Below are 19405 nucleotides of genomic sequence, written 5' to 3' on the forward strand. Positions count from 1 at the left end.
CTCACTAGTGTGCTGTAAACTTATTAAACTGCACTTATATTAGAAACCAGCCAACTCAATGTAGTCTTGATACAAATACAGTTAAACAATTTAGCTTGGTCTTTCAGGCTCGGGCTAATTTTGCTGTTGCAACTGGTTTTTACGGCGGTGTACCTATGCCCCGTGTCCACACCCACAGGCAGCGAGCTTGTGTCACAGCCTCTCCACGTCCACGCTTGGGACCCCAGCCACAGTTACAAACCCACTCCGCTCAAAATGAAGAATTAAAAAACCTCAGAGTGCTGCAGACTTTACACTCTGTAATTTTCTATGGCAATCACTACCAAACTAGCCAGCACTCATAAGAAGTCAGAGTGCTTAAGAGAGCATTAGGATGAAATTCAGTATGATGAAAAAAGGTGATTTATTTTATATATGCATACCTTAAAACAAGGTTTTCATTTAGGGGCTTTTTGGTATAAATTGTAATATATTCCCATTGCTACAATCACAGAACAATGCCATTTATAGAACTACTTCATACGCAAAGTGCAGAACACTTTGTGCCAATTTTTTTTTATATATATATATATTTTAGTCATAAATGTAGTCACATGATTGTTCTGCTTTTCAAACAAAAAAAAGGAATATCTGTTGTGAAATTTTAAGAAATGAAAGCATTATCTATAAGATACACAAGGCTAAACATTTCAGAGTTTCAGAGTAGACTGAGTGCATGTTCACCACAAAATCAAAAGCAAGTCTGAAATTCTCAGGAGCCTTTTCACGCTCTTTCACTTTGGGTTTTTTGGTTTGGGGGGTAGGTTGTGGTTTGTTGGGGTTTTTTGGTGTTGTACTGGGTTGGGGGGGGTTAAACACAAGGTCAAAACTATTTTCAGTGGGATTTTTTGTTTTAAAAGAATGTTAGTCTAGCTATTAAGTGGATCAAGTTGTATTTAAAAAAAAAAAAAAAAGTAGTTCCTTATGCCCTCAACACCTCTAAAACTTTAAGGATGGTTTCACAATCATCCCCACTTTCTGTACAGACAAGACTCCAAACTTCATACTGCACTTACATGTGTACGCGCTTCATTGCGCCACAGCTCATTTCAAACGAAACCCTCAGAGAGCATTTACTTCTACCAAGCTATGCGAGCATACAGCCAGTAGAAAGTCAATTACATGTATTTTGCCTCCAGAATGAGATTGTTCATACGCATTCACCCTTAAGAAGCTGGAACGAATCAGCACCATACACCTCGCCGAGGCATTGGCAGGATTCACATGAACGCGTTGGGAGAGTGGCCAGGAGAGCCACTTCCAAGTGCGGCTCTTCCTAAGCCTGAGTAAGGAAGCCACACTACTCGGGACGGCCGTTCTCCCACTACCTGCCTGGTTACCCAGCACCTCTGCGTGGTCAAAGACTGGACCTTTAGTTCACACGCCCAACTGGTCTTCTCTACTTCACAGCAGACTCCCCAGAGCGAGCGCTGTGTTACTGGGAGGATATCAGGGCACAGGCCGTGTAGGCTAAAGCCAGTGCTATGAACTATGTTCTGAAGCAACAGAAAAAACAGGACTAAGATGGATTAAATAGACTTCTATCAATACTTTCACATAGCAAGTGAAACACCGGCTATACTCATCAGTATTTCCTTAGACAGTCTTAAACTTACTCAGCTTAAAAGTTCTTTTGTTCACCTCAACTGTCTTCAAAACAGATTAAAAATGATCTCTGCAGGGAGACTGGAATTGCTCCAGAGATCTTTTTTAATCTGGGGGCCCAAAGCTGGTCTGGTAAAGGGTGCAAAAACTGGCACCCAAGCCAAGAGTTCACCCGCACTGACTACAGCTCACCCTGAACAGCAAAGCCAAGCGCAAGCAGATCCCAGTTATACTTAGCTTGTCCCCCGCTGCTGAATCAATTCACTGTGCGTCTCCTCCACATGAAATGAAGTGCCAAGCCCGTGGCTACATCCCAGATCTTCTCTCAACTCTTGGTGCACTGTGCTTTTTTACAGCCATAAAAGGCACTTTAAAAGAAAATGGAGACTGAGAAAATGAGCTGAGTCAGAGTGTAAGCTGAAGCCAATTGCCTGGATCTCCTCTTCATTAATGAGATGCTAGATTAGAGTAATTCTCCCTTTCCCCTTGGTTAAGCTGTTGGTGTGTCTTTCAGAAAACATATGTTCTGAATTTCTGGGGTGCTGAATGAGAAGAGCAACATGCCAGAATTAAGCTCTCCTTTACAACCCACTTAAATGTAAACGTGTGGAATAGTGAAGTCAATCTTCTAATTAACATTGGCATCATTACTATGAAAATGAAAGACTGAGTTGGTAAGAAAACTTATAAACAATCTTTATGTGAATAATTAAGCTATAGCTAAGCTTGCACTGGAACCCTTTTATCCGCCTCCGATCACAGTTACCAGCAAAATGTCTCCAAGACATTAAACGTACTAGAGTTAATACAGTTCTTCTAGACAAAGAGGCAGGACCAGAGCTGGTAGAAACATCCGGACCGTCTGCATCTTGGGGCGGAAAGGTCATGACCGGACAGCAGGTTTTAAAAAAGTGTGCTTTTCTCCATTTGTGTCTATTTGCCTGTGAGTTATTAATGAATTAAAATATCTGAAAACAGAGGGATTTAATACAATGTTGTAAGTTGTTATTAAATATTTCTATTTATATGAAGTCATAGCTTTGCATGCTTATTTTATCTGTTAGTGAGTTTTATGTTACTGGCTAGCTTACACTAAAGACATCTTGCTGAAGTCTGTTAACAAATAAAAGCTGCCATTTTAGGAGCACTTTAGGAGCATTTACTTTTGGCACTCAGCACAACAAATGTGAAGACAAAGATTCAAATCCACAATTATGAGGTTTTGTTCAAAGTGGGCTAATGTGATTTGATAATCTTTACTCTATTTCCCTTAAAAGTTGCAAGGCTGTTTCGTACTCAAGCATGAAAGTGATACACAGGAAATCCAGTGATGTATGATTGTGTGAGGGAAGTATAAAATGCTATACAGCAAATTTTATTGAGCAAAACCAAATAACCAAGTCAAGTTCAAAGAAACAGTCCATCAAATATGGTCCAAAACCAGACCTTACAAAATGAAGCTCCCTAGATGTTTTCACAAATATCAAACATTTTAGTTCCAACAAGTTCCAGAGCTACTTTAACCATAACTGTTCTGTTATATATGCAAACCAACTTGTGCCATTTCCCACGAATCCAGAAGAAAGAAATGGCTATTACTTTATTCAGTTACAGAGCTTCACGAAATGCAAAAAGTAAACACAGTACCTACAGTGAAAACTTGATTAAATCTACATTTAAATCCCCAACTACTACGATGTTCACAGCTGAATCAGTAGGGTGAAAAAAATGGCACTACAGCCAGAGCTCATGTAACCTAAGCACAGTTCCACTGGAAGCATTAAAGAAGCTCCAGAGCGGAGCTACATCCATTAGCTAAGGCTGTGAGCTATGACTTCAGCATGATAATATCCTTCACAGTGAAGATCTAGCACACTCAAAGCAATCAAACAATAAATTGCCAAAGTCCCCTAAGACTTGAAGGACTGCATACTGCCAAAAAAGGCAGTTTTATTTCCACTACTCAATGCTGGGAAGATACAAGCAACCAAGAATGGACAACCGGAATCTGTTAAGACTGTCAGCAGTTGCTGTAATGACATCTTCACAGCCAAAACCAAAACTGTGGGGTATTTTGGTATTGTTTGATTTTGCTTTTAAGTGTTTGCACTTGCCTGGATGAAGCTAAAAAATGCTTGTTAAGACTGCCATCTCTAGCAATTTCTGAGCCATCAGGCAGTTGCCTGCCAATAATACAAATGCTAAAAGCATTTGACAAGGGAACAAAAAGCACAAGCAATGATACACAGCTGGATTTTGGAACTAATGGCCAGAAAGTCTACCAGAAAACTCCTTTCAGCTGGCCAATACGAATGAGTGTGCAACTTTTTCCTGGACTTGCTATTATCACTTGCACCACCTCTGTTTCATGTCCCAGCCAGGAGTAGTCCCAGCGGTCCCAGCTATAAGCAAGCAGTACAGCAGGAAGACCTACCAGCTCCAAACCGTGGTATCTGTAAATATCCTGAAGGCCTCACAATTGGCCTTCACTGCACGGGCACTCTGCTGACTTACGCTTAACTTCTTGTCCACAAGGACCCCAGATCCTTTTCTGCCAAGCTGCTTCCAAGTCAGCCAGTCCGGCTGACATGACCCAGCATGCACATGGAGTTATCCATTCCAGAAGCAGGACTTTGTGCTTGCCCTTACCTCATTCTCTCTCCTTCAACTCAGCACAGGCTATTTGGAGCCAGAACAACGTGCCATAAACCCCATTGCAATGGGGCAAAAATACATCCTATGTTTGTAGTAGCAGTGCCAACACCAATATCTTTCAGTGCTTACAAAAGATCAATTACTAGATAAATAATAGCTTTCTCAAACTCAACTCAAGCAAGTGATCCAGTGAAACGGCAACACTAAGCTGGTATCATCACTCCCCTTTCCAACAAAATCCCTTCTGTCACAATAGTGCCAAACAAAATAGCGTGGTCCAGTTAATCCTAAATCCTTGTGTTAGACTTGTTATATCAAATGCTTGGTGCTGGCGATACTGATTTCATGACAAAGCCTAAAACACAACAGTTTTGTCATTTTGGTGTTTTTTCTTAAATGGAGACAGGCACACACAGCTATACATAGATTATCCAAATTTAAATAACTACATGCCCTTCTTCCCCCAGAAATACCATGGAGATGGCATTACTTCTTAACATGCTTGGGCTCTACAGATTCGAGGCAAATGTGGGTTCTCCGGCGAAGTCTGCAGTGAACTGCAGTCATCTGTAGCCCAAATTACTTCATCTCTTCTTGTCCCACCCATTATAGCCATTCCCCTTTTCCCCGACTGGCTCTCTGGGTTTCCTAGAATGAAGGACACCTACTTTGGTTCCCCATATCGCTCCTGCACCTGACAACTTTTCCTTCTCTGTAATTCTTGCCTTTGGAATTGCCCAATAGAATGAAGATGTCAGATCAATGTTCAGAAAATTCAAAATGTTTCAGAGAGAATGAGATTTGAATCTTAAGGCTAGACTTTGGGCCATCCCCTTTAAAAAGAAAATTAAAGGTATGGCTGCTGGATTCAGGAAAAAGTGCATCTTGGAAAACAAAATGGCCACAAGTATGTTAAGGTTATTGCCTTTTCTAAAAATGCAGCCAAGTTGTATTCTCTAGTTGTTTTTAAGCTGACAAGGCATAACGGGAGTATCACTTGATCTCCTATATTAAAAAGGGAGGAAAAAAAAGAATCCCTGTAATACACCACAAAAAAAGATTTAAAAATGAACCCTAGATCAATAGTTCCACCAGTACAGATATGCTTACTGAAGAAAACAATGCCTTTTTCTTGATTTTTTAAATGCAAATCAGAGCCATATCCCTATTGCCTACTAAGAGAAATTCCTTCCCCTTCCATAGCTTTGCTAACTTTTCTTGGTGGAAATCATACAAGCTGTCAAAATTAGGTCTCAAAAACTAATAAATTAATCTTATTCCCCCATATCACTCTGCAACTGGTGTTGTGCTGCAGACTCCTGCAGTAGCCACTTACCTTGGAAACAAAACAGTCTGCTATAGCCACAGGATCATTTTCACAGTTTTCCAAATCTTGCAAAAGTTCACTAAAACAGAGAACAGGAAAAAGGAAAGACAATTATGGCACACCTTGGAATAGACACACGTGTATATTCAGAGCCAGACAGTGCTTCATCATTCACGGCAGTGATGCCCAAAGCACTTAACAACACAGGGAGTGCTAAAAAGGGAACGAGACCCCTCTGATGCCCCTATTCTCTCTAGATGTATAGCCAATGGGTTTTTTTGTTTGGAGGCAAAGGAGCATTCTAAGGAAATGGTATTCCCACATACTTAAAAATTCAAGCCATCACAATGACCATGGGTTGCTGATCCCCTAAGCCAAGCTGAGCCCCTCCCTTCAGATTGACAGCCCTTCTATGATACTCATAGCAGTGTAGTCAGATGGTTGTGTAGCTTGTACATCAACTAACAAAATTTAAAACTAACAAAATTTAAAACTAACAAAATTTAAAAGATACTGAAACACATGCCCTGTTCTATAAAGACTTCGTATGTTCTCGGAGCTTTACTTGACTGAGGGAAATGAGAAGCTGGTCTGAAAAACACAGATGAGAACCAGGGATGTATTACACATACAAGAAGAATGGTAATAAGCTCAGTCAGGAAAACTTGTCTACCTTCAGTGGGTCTCTTCACTGAAGAAAAATAATTAGCCGGGAAAAAGTTTTCTGGATAGGAATATATAAATTCTACATGCATAAAAATAAAACCTTACTGAGAGGACTCTATAATTTTCACATGCCAAGCAGGAAATGAATTCATTGTAACAGGAGCAAAGCAGTAAGGGAGCATGTTCACTGTTGTATGAAAATCAGTTCTCAAAAGCCAATTCAGTGAAAGAAACAGTTCAAGCAGAAGAAGAAAACCCCAAAGGTCTCTCCTTGATCCAAATAGTCTTTAGTCTTACTGAAAGATGTACTCAGAAAAATGAGAGTAGAAACTGAGATTTCTGCCAAATTGTTCTCTAACAGAACTTTTCTTCTCCCCCTCCCCCCCCCTTTCTCATCAGATGATTTTCCGTTTAGGGCTCCTTTTCTCCCAGTTCACAGCTGGTTCCCTGAACGAGTTTTGCATAAGAGTTGCTAAGCCTGTATCTAGGGAACTACCCTCTTCCCCTCTAAGCAGACACAATTTCCCTCTCTAAGAAAGAAAAGGAGTAAACCAGAGAAGTTTCCTGACTTGTTCTTTGCTTCTCTAATTACTGGAGGAAGGAAGGGGAGAAATCAGCAGTCATTCACAAGGAACAAAGACAGACAAAGACCTTAGGTTCAGCGGTCACTAAGCCACTCTGTACAGCAACAATTTAAGATCCACACCTCAGTTTCTCCCTTCATCAAAATGGGAATAAAAATATGACCCTTGCTTGATACCCCACACTCATGAAGCTTGTTACATCAGCAAAAGAAGCAAGCTGTAGCAATGGTTAACCATTAGTTTATAATGGCTGATTACGTTCTACACGAGTTTTGGAAATAACATCAAATGCAGTGAACAGGCCAGAGGATTCCTGCTGTCCAGCAGGCAGACATTCTCCTGATGGCTTAGAGTATGTAGCGCCCTGATTGCCATTTTATTCCTACTGGTCTCCTATAATACCACATTATTTCTCCTACAGGATACAGTAATGCAACACTTGAAGATTTTATACGTTCCTGCGATGAGTCCAAGTTTATACAGAAAATATGCTAGTGGCTTGTGTCTTCAGCACAAGCCCATAGTGTAAGGGCTGTGCTTTGAAAGATTTTGTTACCTATACTGCGCTCTCTTCTGTCTCACCTGCCTGATAAGAATGGGATTGGTAAGAGCAGCCTGCCTCCGTAAAAATAACAAATCTGTCATGCCCAGGAATCATAAAAAACTTAAATAAATCCCTATAATAACAAGCTGACATGTAAAAAAGCAGGGCTATTATTATAGGCTACATCTAAGTACCTGGCAGGAGGCAGAAGAAACAATAGAGAAAAGCTTTAGTTCCCTTCACCTGAATATCCACAGGTTTTACACTGTTCACAGCTGGTACCCCACAGCTCTCAGTGCCCGTGACTCGCTTGTGCCAACCACCCGGCAGGAAGGGAGCATGAGGGAGCACCGTCAGAAGAACTCCATGCTCTTGTAGCTGAATCACTAACAAGACTTAGACTGAAGCATGCCGCAAGTGCCAGTGCCATTTAAGAACATGCATCGAGTTATATAGCTTGGGTTATCATGGGCTGGAAAAATGTCAATCTGTATGATCATCATCAATAGCTAATGCTAACTCCTTTGGGATGAGAGAGGTAAGCATAAAGAGACTGACAATTTTTCATGCAGTGCATTCATTATCTTTTCAAGTCAAATGAGTAAAAGTCTCGTTACAATGTCTTTTAGGATGCTCTGATTTTTTGGAGTACAAATTATTTTCAAGACAATACACTTATCTTTCCCCTGTGGATAAAGATTTTCAATAGGATAAAGTGCAGGTTAGTACCAAGCTGTTGACTATAGGAGGTCAAAAGGAGTGAGATAAAAATATTTACATGTCCACAAATAATCACCCTATTTGCACACACAATTCAGACAAGGCAATTTTTTTATTGTATTCATTTTATATCATCACCACACCATTTTAAAACAAAACAAAGTATTTTCCTTCTCTGTTTTGATCTAAATTGGAGCAAGCAAGAGATGGTAATGACAGGGACATCAGACAGGCAATTTTGGTGGAATGGAAGGAATGGAAAGATGCAGTAAGGAAACAGCATGGTTTGTCCTGAACCCATGACGAAAAAACCCCATTGATGACCAAGTACTGCACAGTCTAGCCATAAATGCTAAGTAACAGCATCTCTCAAAAACTTCATTCTCTCAATGCCTGACAGAACACAGCATTCAAAACAAAAATGGACATAGCAGGCACAAGCTGGTCTTTATGGTAGAATACTTTCACCATACAAAGTTCTGGAAAATTAATCTGAAAAGTTCAGACTTTCAGTAAAAAGAAAAAAAAACAATCAAGAGAAATTTAGCGTTGGTATAAGTTCACTGTCAGAAAAATCTGTGGCCAAGACTAATTTCTTTCCACTGGGGAAAAAACCTTTTCCATTAAAGGTGAGGTCTTACAGGTTTTATGAAGGCTCCTCCTGACAACAAGCCAGCCCTTACCACCGTGAAGCTCAAAGCAAAGGAACTGTTGAATACGGCAGTTACAGAAAATGGCCCTGTATTTGTGTGCTTCGGTAGTCACCGATGGACGAGGACCATGCAGGATGATCTGTGTCACCAGTGGAGGTTTCAGCTTGGCTTCTCCTAAGATCATCTGTGTGTTGGTAGAAGTACTAAACTTGAGCACGTTTCTCTGCAGAGTTCCCATTTCAGAATCAAGTCATGGTATCGGGTGGAGAATTTATCCTAAACTGAGACTGGAAAGAATCTCAACAGGGGAGGCCAGGGAAGAAATACAGCAAATGCTGACTTAGAGAACACCTCCCCCTTCTGAATAAATAAATTAATAGTGGGGCAGCTTTTCCCAAGAGACAGAGCAGGACCAGTGGACCAGTATATAGTCAGTGATTCTGCTCTAAGAAATAAGAGATCATAGTCACGGACTAGCAGTTACCGTCCTGACCATCATTTCTGCCATTCAATGCAACATCTGAACATCATAAGTAGTTTAGCTGAGAGAAATTCCCATTTACTGAAATGAAATTTCTCAGATCTATACAAAGTCCAAAAAAACCCAAGACTAAAACCTTTGATCATTGATTAATGGTCAAAGTTGAGAAAAACAAGGTAATTCTGAAACTATAAAATCATGCTCACAAAAAGCATCTGAAACTACTAACACAGAACTGCCAAATGGACCTTTTTCAAACATAAAAATAAATAAAAAGGCTCTAGATTATGTTTAGGACCCAGAAGCTACATGCCAAGTCTCACACAGGAGGGAACTTAATCCTCGAAGCTACATTGGAATCTACAATGAGTGTTCAAGTCTTAAAAGCTCACAATTTCCAAGCAGAATTTTAAATCAGAAGGCCTGAAATATGTTAGCAATTTACTAGAGGCTTTGCAGAACTTTCCAGTAAGTTTTAACCATTGTAACGTATCTATCTCTAAAATTGCCCAAAAATGCTTTTTTTCTTTTCTTTTCTTTTTTTTTCTTTTTAATCTCTGCAAATCTTTTTTTGCAACTCAATTATTCTGTATAATGACTGATCATACTTGAAGGTATTTTTATTAGGTAATATTTGCAATGATGCTGGTATAAATGTGCCCTAGCTACCAAGTCTGCCATTCCTCTAGCTTTTGAAGGATCAGAAAATACAATGGCCAGGTCTGTTTTTTTCAATCCTGTGATCACTGGGAAGCTGTAAACTCACAATCATTGTCTCATGGCTCTAAAACACATAATTGGGCTACCACTATGTATTTTCCATCATGCTAGGCATTCAGTCAAGTCAGTTGTTGTAGCTGAAGCAGGACACAGCAGCTTTCTAGTTAAGTGTATTTCCATTACTTTGCAGTAGCTGTTTTAAGTTTCAGGAGAAGATTTTAGGTTTCACCTTTGTCTGTAAGTTCTGAATAGATCCATCCCCACTCTTCCCTTTGATACTGACCAGCAATCCCAGCAGCTGAAGCACTCTAAAGTAGCTTCCCATGATGACGGAAAAACACTGAAGATGCTCTTTGACACTAGTCCTCCACATCAGAATCCTCTTTTGATTCAATTAAAATTATCTGTTCTTCTTCAAAGAACACAGTAGTTTGGGAGATGTTTTGTCAACTATAGCAAAGCTAAGAGAGCTTTTACAGGACTAAAGGGATATAAAAGATGTGGGAACTTTATGCCAAGATATTTCTTGCATCAATTGAATAATCAATTTTTTTTCCTTAAATGCTGAATAAGTTAATTATTTTTATAGTAACAGAGAATTCAGACAAAAGTAGCAGTAGCATGCTCCTAAAACTGCAGATACTGCAGGTCCCACACAATGTGGCACTAGCTATACAAGCAAGAAATTTTACTTCAGGCTCCCAATATACACCAGAATCCCAACTGCGAAGTTTTAGAGAAGTCTGTAAAGATACTGAACAGAAGCCTTCACTAAATGGAAAGATACTTGAACACAGTTTTGAGAAATTAATTCAGGGAGTCCCTAGTAGTATAAAAGACTACAAAAGCCAGATCTGGGCGATGTATATTGGTACACAGAAAGACCCAATCTAGTAGGAATAAAACGATGCCTTTTTAGTAAGGCAAGAATTGCATTCACAGTAGTCTTGCATTAGGCTCAGTTAGGGCACAGAGTAGTCTAGGCTTAAATTGATGGAAATACACAGCATGAAAACAAAAAAAGTAAATTGAGACCATATCTGATTCATAAAATAAACAGCTAAAAAAATCTGGTCTCAGCAAACCAGCCCTGCTGAGAATCAAAGATAGACCATTTCTCAATTTATATATCTTGGCTGTATTGAAGTGATAAAAGAGTATTTGCTTGGCTTGCTCCCTCCCCATTAACACAGGCTATTGAACAGTGTTCATTTAGTTAAATATGAATTTACCTGTTGAAACGGTAGATATCCCGTATGTTTCCAAACAGGGCTGATCGCTCTTCTGTCCCCAGGGAGAGCTTACTCTGGTCAGTGATACAGTCAAGGTAATCCTACAAGAGAAATAAGAAGGAGACCTTCAGACATTTCCTCCTTTTCTAGATCAGTTAACAGAGCTATGTTTTATTGTACAAGATGAGTCTCCTCGTATCAGTTTCACCTTATTATTACAGTGAAGCCTTCAGTAGCCCCTCTGTGAACAGTTAGTCTATTATGAAAGGTAACAGTACTTATCTGTTCACTGAAACCAAGAAAATAACAAAAGACTGAGCGCTGAGTTATAGCCCTTAGACAGGACAGCCAACATTTCTCATGCTACTGATACACAAATGTATTCAGATTTCATTCACAATGACAGTTTAATTGATCATTTAACTAGCTCAAAGAAAAAAAAAGTAAAAATAAGATATGAAGAATGTCATTTAATGCAGTCTTATAACAGAAAACCTATATAAAAAGAGCAGAAAGCACACAAGCAACACAGGCTCAGAAAAGCAACCACTGCAAAAAAAATATTTTTTTTTTTAAATCACAGTTAAGAAAAAATGCAGAGTTTGTAGAGGAGGACAGATCTCAATGTATATACATGCATGCAGTTTAACCACACAAACAGCTACTTTGCAAATTACGTTGCTATACACTCTAGCAAAGACTTCCTTTTGCATTTACAAGAGTGACAGTGTCTCATCCAGGCACTTTAACTGAATAGGAACAAGACAGCTAGAAAAAGCTCAGATCAGCAGTGTTCTGGGAGAACAACTTTCCCATCTCTTCCCTCGCTTTGATAAGAGCTCAGCTCCTGAAGTGTCACCTTTCATTCTGTTGCTGCTACAGTATAAAAATTTCTCAGAAAAGGGCAAACAAATCCAGCAGGCTATTTAACTAACTACAACTCATAAACCAAGAAACTCAAAGTGCTGCCACATTCATGAAGAAATTCTGCTGGAGGATGGAAATAAAGTAGAAGTGAAAACAGCTGAAACAATGTGAAATAAAAATAAATAAAATCCCTTAGCCTGGGGCTAGACAACGTGGTGTGGCAACATCCCAAAAGCAACACAGCATTCCACAGTACTGTAAGGAAGGAGCCCTGCAAAATATCAATGAGACTGTGAAAACTTGTAAGACATAACTGTGTTCCAGAGTCATAAAGAAAAAAGCATTACAGAACACATACATTGGCCAAGATTTATTCTCTGTGTAAATCCCATGAAGAAAAAGGGTTTGGATCAAACATGGATCTGGCTTCTGGATTTTAGATGCCCTCATAAGGAAGGTTAAGAATTGCAGCACTCAAGCCTCCATCCCCAATCCTTCTTTCCAACTGAAATAGTGTCAGCAGAGTCACAGGTGTAACCAAGATTCAGGCTGAGGTACCAGTAGGCTTTCCTGTCCCTTTCTCCTACCCTAATGCTCAATAATCCAGTTAAAGGTTACCCTTACCTCCAGTTAAAGGTACCCCTTATCAACTCCAAAACTCAGTATTTTTGGCCAAGGGAAAGCAAGCAAGCCTATTCCAAGGCAACCTCAGTGTCTTTAAGAGCACCAACAAGCAGCAGTGGGCCAGCAAGCAGGCAGGTCCCCGGAGATCCATCTCATCTCTTCTGTGTCGGCATCTGACCTGTTCTTTACCTTCTCTCCTAGCTGACAGCAGCCTCACAGTCCAAGCCTGCCCTTGAAATATATTTGTGCAGTAAGTCATTGGAACCGCATCCCTGGGACTTCCTGAATTTGTCCTTGGCTTTTTATTTACACTCAGAAGCCGCAGACGAGTAAAAGGTTCAGGATGGTGAGGCAGACAGGACTGCAGCAAGCAACACGCAAGGTCAAAGGCAGAAGTAGATGATAGATTCAGGGCTACTCCAGTGATGGCGGTAAACAAAAAACCTGTTCTGCCTACTAATACAAATCTGCATATAAAAGCAAAGAACAGAAAAGCTCCAGTGGAATTGCGATCCTCTGAAAACATTTGTAGCCCTGCAGGAGCACTGCAGCACCCTGAGCCGGTATGATGGGGTGGGTTGCAGAGGAATGGAAATCTTACAATAAGTAACTCCATGCAGCATATTTATTGAATAAAAAGAAGTTCCTTTCAAATTCATTTATCTCAGCATAGCTGGAGCTTGGGTTTCTTCGAAACAACAAACAGTCAGCAGTTATTTCCAGTACTGTAGACTGTTCTAAGCATGACCTGGTTTGTGTTCCTTTTGTCCTCTTACCCCAGTGTTCCTCCGCATACACATACTCTTCTCAGTCTTTTACCAACTCGTAGTACGAAAGAGGGAACCAAGTATTTTCTAATGCTCCTGCCAAGCAGCAGCTTGCAGGTGCTGTGGCAGTTTTCCAGCATTCCCGTAGCGTATGCCAGTATCAGGTTATACCACACACCCACAGCTTACGCTCTCTTTTGCTAAAAGTTCCTTAAGACTGTGCTTCAGGCCCCCTCCTCCTCCCAGCATCAGATCAGAAACAAACCAGAAACTAATAGTTGGATTTGTGCTTACCTAGAGTAAAGGGAGACTGTTACCTGCTTAAAACACTTGGGATTCAGAGGTACCTTGTATCTCACCTCATACTGTTTGGAAATCACACAGGATTTGGGGACTGCTTTCATGTTTTAGCTTTCTATTTCTATTAATATTGCTGACTTGAGGCTTGTGCAAGCCTGACAGCTACAGACATGTTTATGTCGCTGTTACATGTGTAAGCGGATACCTGAGCTAGACACAAACTGCCTAACATTGCACTGATAGTGGAGTAGTCACAGCAGCAAAAAGCTCCACTTATCTACATCTATGTCAAAGAGGTGGACGTTGGAAGGTCTGGACACAGTGGTCTGATGAAGCCCAGGCACAGCGCAGCAGCGCATCGCTTGCACTGACTCAGCAAGTGGGACCCTTCTGGTTATACTACTTTATAGAGCGTGTGTGCTCTCATAAAGGCTTCATGAACTCATCCAGGAAACAGATGCAGTATTGGCATATAATGTCCTCTGCAAGGACAACACAGGCAGATCAAAGCTACCCAGCCATGGGGGTTTTCCTAATTATTTCTCAGCAAATGGTACTTTACCCCCATGGTAGTCACTGCAACCTCCTGTAGCGTACCAACAGCTGTTATCATCTGAAGCCGTAATGAAAGGTTTGGAGCTACAAGATAACAGGGCAGGCTGCAACCGTAATGACACGGTGCAGAAATCAATGAAATTTATCAGAACAGAGTACTGGCCTTATTCACTTTATTTGTTTCTTGTCAGCATCTCTGGACCCTCTGTCGGCACCGAATGATTTGTTTATAACCTTTGCCTTCACTAGCCTTTTATTGCTTCTCAGCAGTTATGGCAAAATCATTTAGCTTACTGTATAGGAGAAAAACCCACAAATGCCAGCCTCCTTAGATTGATTTATGGAGCAAGGTTTGCTTTAATGGTATTGCACAATTTTTCCGTCCTATTTCCTGAAACTCTCCAAAAACGAGAGGCATCTTGCCAGACTGCCCTGCCTCCTTGCTGGGCTTGACATTCTCCCCATTTGTCTTTCATCACACTGAATCTATCAGAAGGAATGTCTGTTAGAAGCTGCATATCCTGACTACCATCTCCTCCTCCATAATCACACAAGAAAGATCTCTAGAGGAACAAAATGATGACAACACTAACCTCAGAGGCTAAAAAAGATAATTATATGTATCAAAAATGAGAGGAAACTGTCAAGAAAAGCACAAAATGAGCAAAAATATCTTCACATATTGAGTAAACTAATTTTTTCCATGACCAAACTTTAGAAACTAAGCGCAAATTAGTGGGACATTTTCATCTAGCCACCCAGGTTTTCCTTTGAAAACAGACACACACTTAGCTTTAAAAACCAGACTACAGGCTGAACAATAATAAATAAAAAGTCAGCCATTAATGTGGCAATGTTAAAATCACACATTCAAATGAGTAATGTTAATGGTAATGTTAACATGGAAATGCTAAAAAAAAAATGGGTAAAAGCCACACTGCCTTGTAAAACAAGGATCAATTTTTATCCTGCCCTGCGAGAAACATACACACTATAGAAGTTCTTAGTAATCCCTTTACAGGGCAGGACTGTGCTTATGTGGATATCACCAAAGATAAGCAAAATTGTTGAAAGAGCAGCATTACTGCATATATACATCTTTACCAAGAGGCAAGCACACACAACACTGAAAATTTGATTAAACATCAATACCAAAAAAAGAAGAAAAAAAGAAAGATTCTACCCATGAGGAAACTTTGCTTTCCAATGCCTAAACACAGGCTGCAGGAGAAAGCGAAGCTGCTGTACATCTCTGGACTTGAGCAAAATGCTCTTTGGCTCAAGAGTGGAGGACTTTTATTAGGAAAACTCAGTCTCTGACCAAAAAATGCTTAAAACCAGGTACTTATCAAAACTCCAAAGAATTCTAGTGTTGCATCCTGAGGAGGAATCTGTAATATTAAATCAAGCAGGACCTAAAGCCAGGCAGTGCCATAACATCATTCAGACCGCAGTTTTCTGATATTCCCTAGATCTGTGCTACTGATAAGGCAGCTTTTACTCCTAGATGCTATACCATACTCATGGGCATATTTTTGCCCAACTCCCCTCTACCCAGCACAGACGCATATAGCCCAAATCAGATGGCTGTGCAGAAGAGGAACAGCTGAAATGGTTCAGCAGCCTTGGCCACCTAAGCACTACTTCCACACTGCTTTGCGGAAAAGGCTGCAGACCAGAAGGAAAACAACTGACAGCCTAGTCCTGTTTGTAGCCTGCTAGCTAGAGCTAGCTGAGCAAACCATCTACATTCTTGTAACCAAAGAGAAAGCTGGGCAACGGTTGTACAACAGAATATATAACACACTCCCCATTGTTAATTCTGCCAATTACATAGAGAATTATAATATGTACCAAATCCCTTTTTGCCTGATTTTTTTTCCTATTCTTTTTTCTTATTATTTATTTTATTTATGGATTTATCTGGCATGTATAGCAACATACTCTGAATGCCTTGTGGGTCAAAAAATAGCATACTATCCACAACAGGTGGCCAAGGATGCTGAATTCTGATCAGAGCAGCTCACTGCAGCTCTTTTCAATTACTTAAAGTACAGTTGTACCCTGCAAAGCAAAGGTGCAGTTGTAAACCAAACATGCTTTGTTTTCTTGCTCTGGTTCCTTTGGCTATATGAGTCCAAGGACTGACTGAGACCTAAATCAAACTCATCTCCTTCCACATCAAACCCTTTTGTCAGGATTTCTCCTTAAAACACACAATTATCTTTGTTGTCATCACCTTGTGTGATGGAAGAAGACAAGCCTGCTATTTCAGTGCAGGTCTCCTGCAATCTGCACAGTGGTTTACTTGGAGACACCTGTAGCAAAACATTTCATGCAGCCAAACTTAAACTTAACATGTTTCTGACTGCTTTCCTCCCCTCATCTTCTGTCTTCCGTATTCTTCCTCTTCAGTCCCTGTAACCAGTCAAAACTGGTCACTTGTCTATAGGCAGCCTCATTTTGACTGAAACCATCCTCCCCTTCTGAGAGCGAAAACGCTTGCCCAATTGCTCTTAAAACCATTTCCCACCTCCCATCCCATGTCAAAGCCCTTGCCATTTTCAGCCCTTCAGAGACAGCCTGGCATGTTCCCACGTGGCAGGCAGAAATCCGTGCCTGTCAAGATAATTAGTGCCCTTAACCTCCCACTTCTGAAACTCCTCTGTACGAGAAGCAGAAGTGGCAGCAGCTCGGCTTCAATGTCCTACCTGTATCGATTCAAGAGAGAGGGAAGGAACTTTACAAACGCTTTTTGCTGTGATGGTGAGAATTTGCTACCTAGCAGCAAGTATCTCCAGTTCCCACATGAGTAACTCAACCACTAACCCAGGCTGCAAGTAACACAATCACATTGTCATACAGCAGGCTAATACAGCTAAATACTTATGTTTAACTAACAGGTGTATTTTTAACTATAGATGCAGTTTGAGTACCATAAAAATCAGAACCATATTTTATTTCTGCTACAGATATTGCACATTAATGATGCCAGTAAATCAAACCTCAAAAAACACTTGCACTGTCCACCATACATCTTCTCTACATATAAAAACAGAAACTTAAATAAAGAAGGAAATTTCTGTGAGCATGTCTTCCCGCTTTCTACTTTTAGTGGAAAATGGGGGAGGTGGTATTTGGTGGGGTTTTTTAAAAGACATCTGAAGCTGGAAAACCCTCACATCAGCCAAAGCACGGACAGGTCTGAAAGATCATCACCTGTCTGGGGCTCTGCACAGCACAGCACAGCACAGCTCCGCCACCGACCGACCGACTGACGACCAAAGCCAGGGTCTTTCTGAGGACATCACAGACCTGGAGACGCAGCCGCCTCTGCTCACTTCAGAAATGGCAACAGAAAGCCCCTGGGCTCTATGCGCTTCCTACCTTCCTTCCTTCCTTTTCCGTTCACTTTATGCCCCTCAGTACTTTGTAGGTAAGGCTGCCACTTATCAGCACCAGCAAAGCTCTGCCCATGTGGGAAATGGCTCTGTCAGGCCTCGCGGGTGGGCTCCGAAGCACCCACCGATGTGCTTGCAGAGCACTGACCCTGCCATCAAGGGAGAAGGGCGAGGAGAATACCTCCCACCACCAACAGCCAGCAAGCCTCCAAACGGGAGCGGCCAAAGTAATCCGTTTGCTTTTATAAAATCTGTTACTAGGCACGGTTTGTGATTGATTTTTTTCCTCTCCCATGTCCGCGCAGAAGAGTGGAATCTCTGAACTGGCAGGAGGACCCACCTCGCAGGCATCAGTCCTCTGATGGGTAGAAGCGGTGGAGGAAGCCATACCACACTCACCTGGGTTTATCACCAGCTTCCTCAGAACTACCTAATTTACACGTGCATTCGGCACACACGCAGCCTGTGGGTAACAGCAATAAAGCAGGCGTGATACAGTAAGATGATACTTCACCGACTGCATGTAGAAAGGGCAAAGACTGATGGTAAGAGCACTCGTGAGAACATGGTATGAAGAAAGACTAAAAATAGAGAAGCACATTTAAGTTCTCTTTCCACTGTTTAACATTGCAGAGTAAGGTGATCGTGACAGACTTCTCCCTACACTTTCCACAGTTAGGAATATAGAAAGCCAGTTAAGTTAAAGTTAAGTTAAAGTTAACAGTATTAACTTAAATTTTACCTACAGAAGAGAAGGGGAAGAAAAAATTTTTTTTTTCATGTAGCTATTCCCGAGTGACAGATTCTCTATAATCAACGTGACTTCCTCATCTATATTATAGATGTTAAAACACTGCCCCATTTACGGATACTAAGGTCTGGAAGCAGTGACCCCTGGTAGGTCCCCTTGGCTTCATCCACATGCATGGAAATCCAGAGGGCGAGTACGTGTCAGCCAAAATTAGAGGTGAGGAATTCCTGAGTACTAACACTATGCCTTGCACCTCTAAAATGCACGCTTTCTTTGGTTTAGGCTGCCTTTGAACAGTTATGCCCATGTAGAACATGAGCACTGGTGGGGTTGTATACAAAGTCAGAAATTTCTAGGGCACATCAATGTCAACAACATAACAGTCAGGAGATCTTGTCACAGGACTTCAAGTTGTCAGAGCCCAGCTAGTCCAGAGAACTGAATTGAAGCACTTGCCCTGGAAAACTTTGTCAGTGAGAGGTCCCTCAACGCTCCCTAGGCTTTTGTATTGAGTTCAACCATAGGGTCCCTGGGCTAGGACAACAGCCTCGCCACTGCGCACGGCTGGGAGGTAGCAGCATGGCTTTCTGCAGCTGTGGGCTCCCCCTTACCGCTTTAGAGCCTGAGCCTCTAAAGCAGGCTCTGCTGATCCTCTCAAGCAGGCTCTGCAGATCCTCTTGCCCCTGCCCCAGTGGCAGAGGATGCCCATGTCAGCTTCCAGCACTGCCCCACACCTCCCTCCTAGGACTAGAGTGGAAGGAGGCACATGTGCTACAACGTCTACTCCTTCGGTGCAGGGTTTTATGGCCTTTCTTTTTGCCCAATGCCTGCTTTCTTCTTGCATCATCTTTGTCCCCCCATGAGCCATTTTAGAAGGGATGCTGTGTCTACAAAGCTCTCTGGAGGGTCAAAGC

At 41.3% G+C, this 19405-nt stretch overlaps 1 protein-coding gene across 2 annotated transcripts in view; it reads right to left on the reverse strand.

Annotated features, from left to right (window-relative positions):
• The window catches only part of PLEKHG1 (pleckstrin homology and RhoGEF domain containing G1), a 139239-nt gene that overhangs the window by 21373 nt on the left and 98461 nt on the right, over positions 1 to 19405 (reverse strand). For both annotated transcript variants that reach the window (XM_075035988.1, XM_075035989.1), the window contains 2 exons: positions 11227 to 11327; positions 5636 to 5705 (listed from right to left, as the gene is read on the reverse strand). In XM_075035988.1, the coding sequence (XP_074892089.1) occupies positions 5636 to 5705; positions 11227 to 11327 (171 nt within the window). The remainder of the gene's footprint in view (positions 1 to 5635; positions 5706 to 11226; positions 11328 to 19405) is intronic.

This window comes from Buteo buteo, chromosome 9 (assembly GCF_964188355.1).
Source record: "Buteo buteo chromosome 9, bButBut1.hap1.1, whole genome shotgun sequence".
NCBI lineage: Eukaryota > Metazoa > Chordata > Aves > Accipitriformes > Accipitridae > Buteo > Buteo buteo.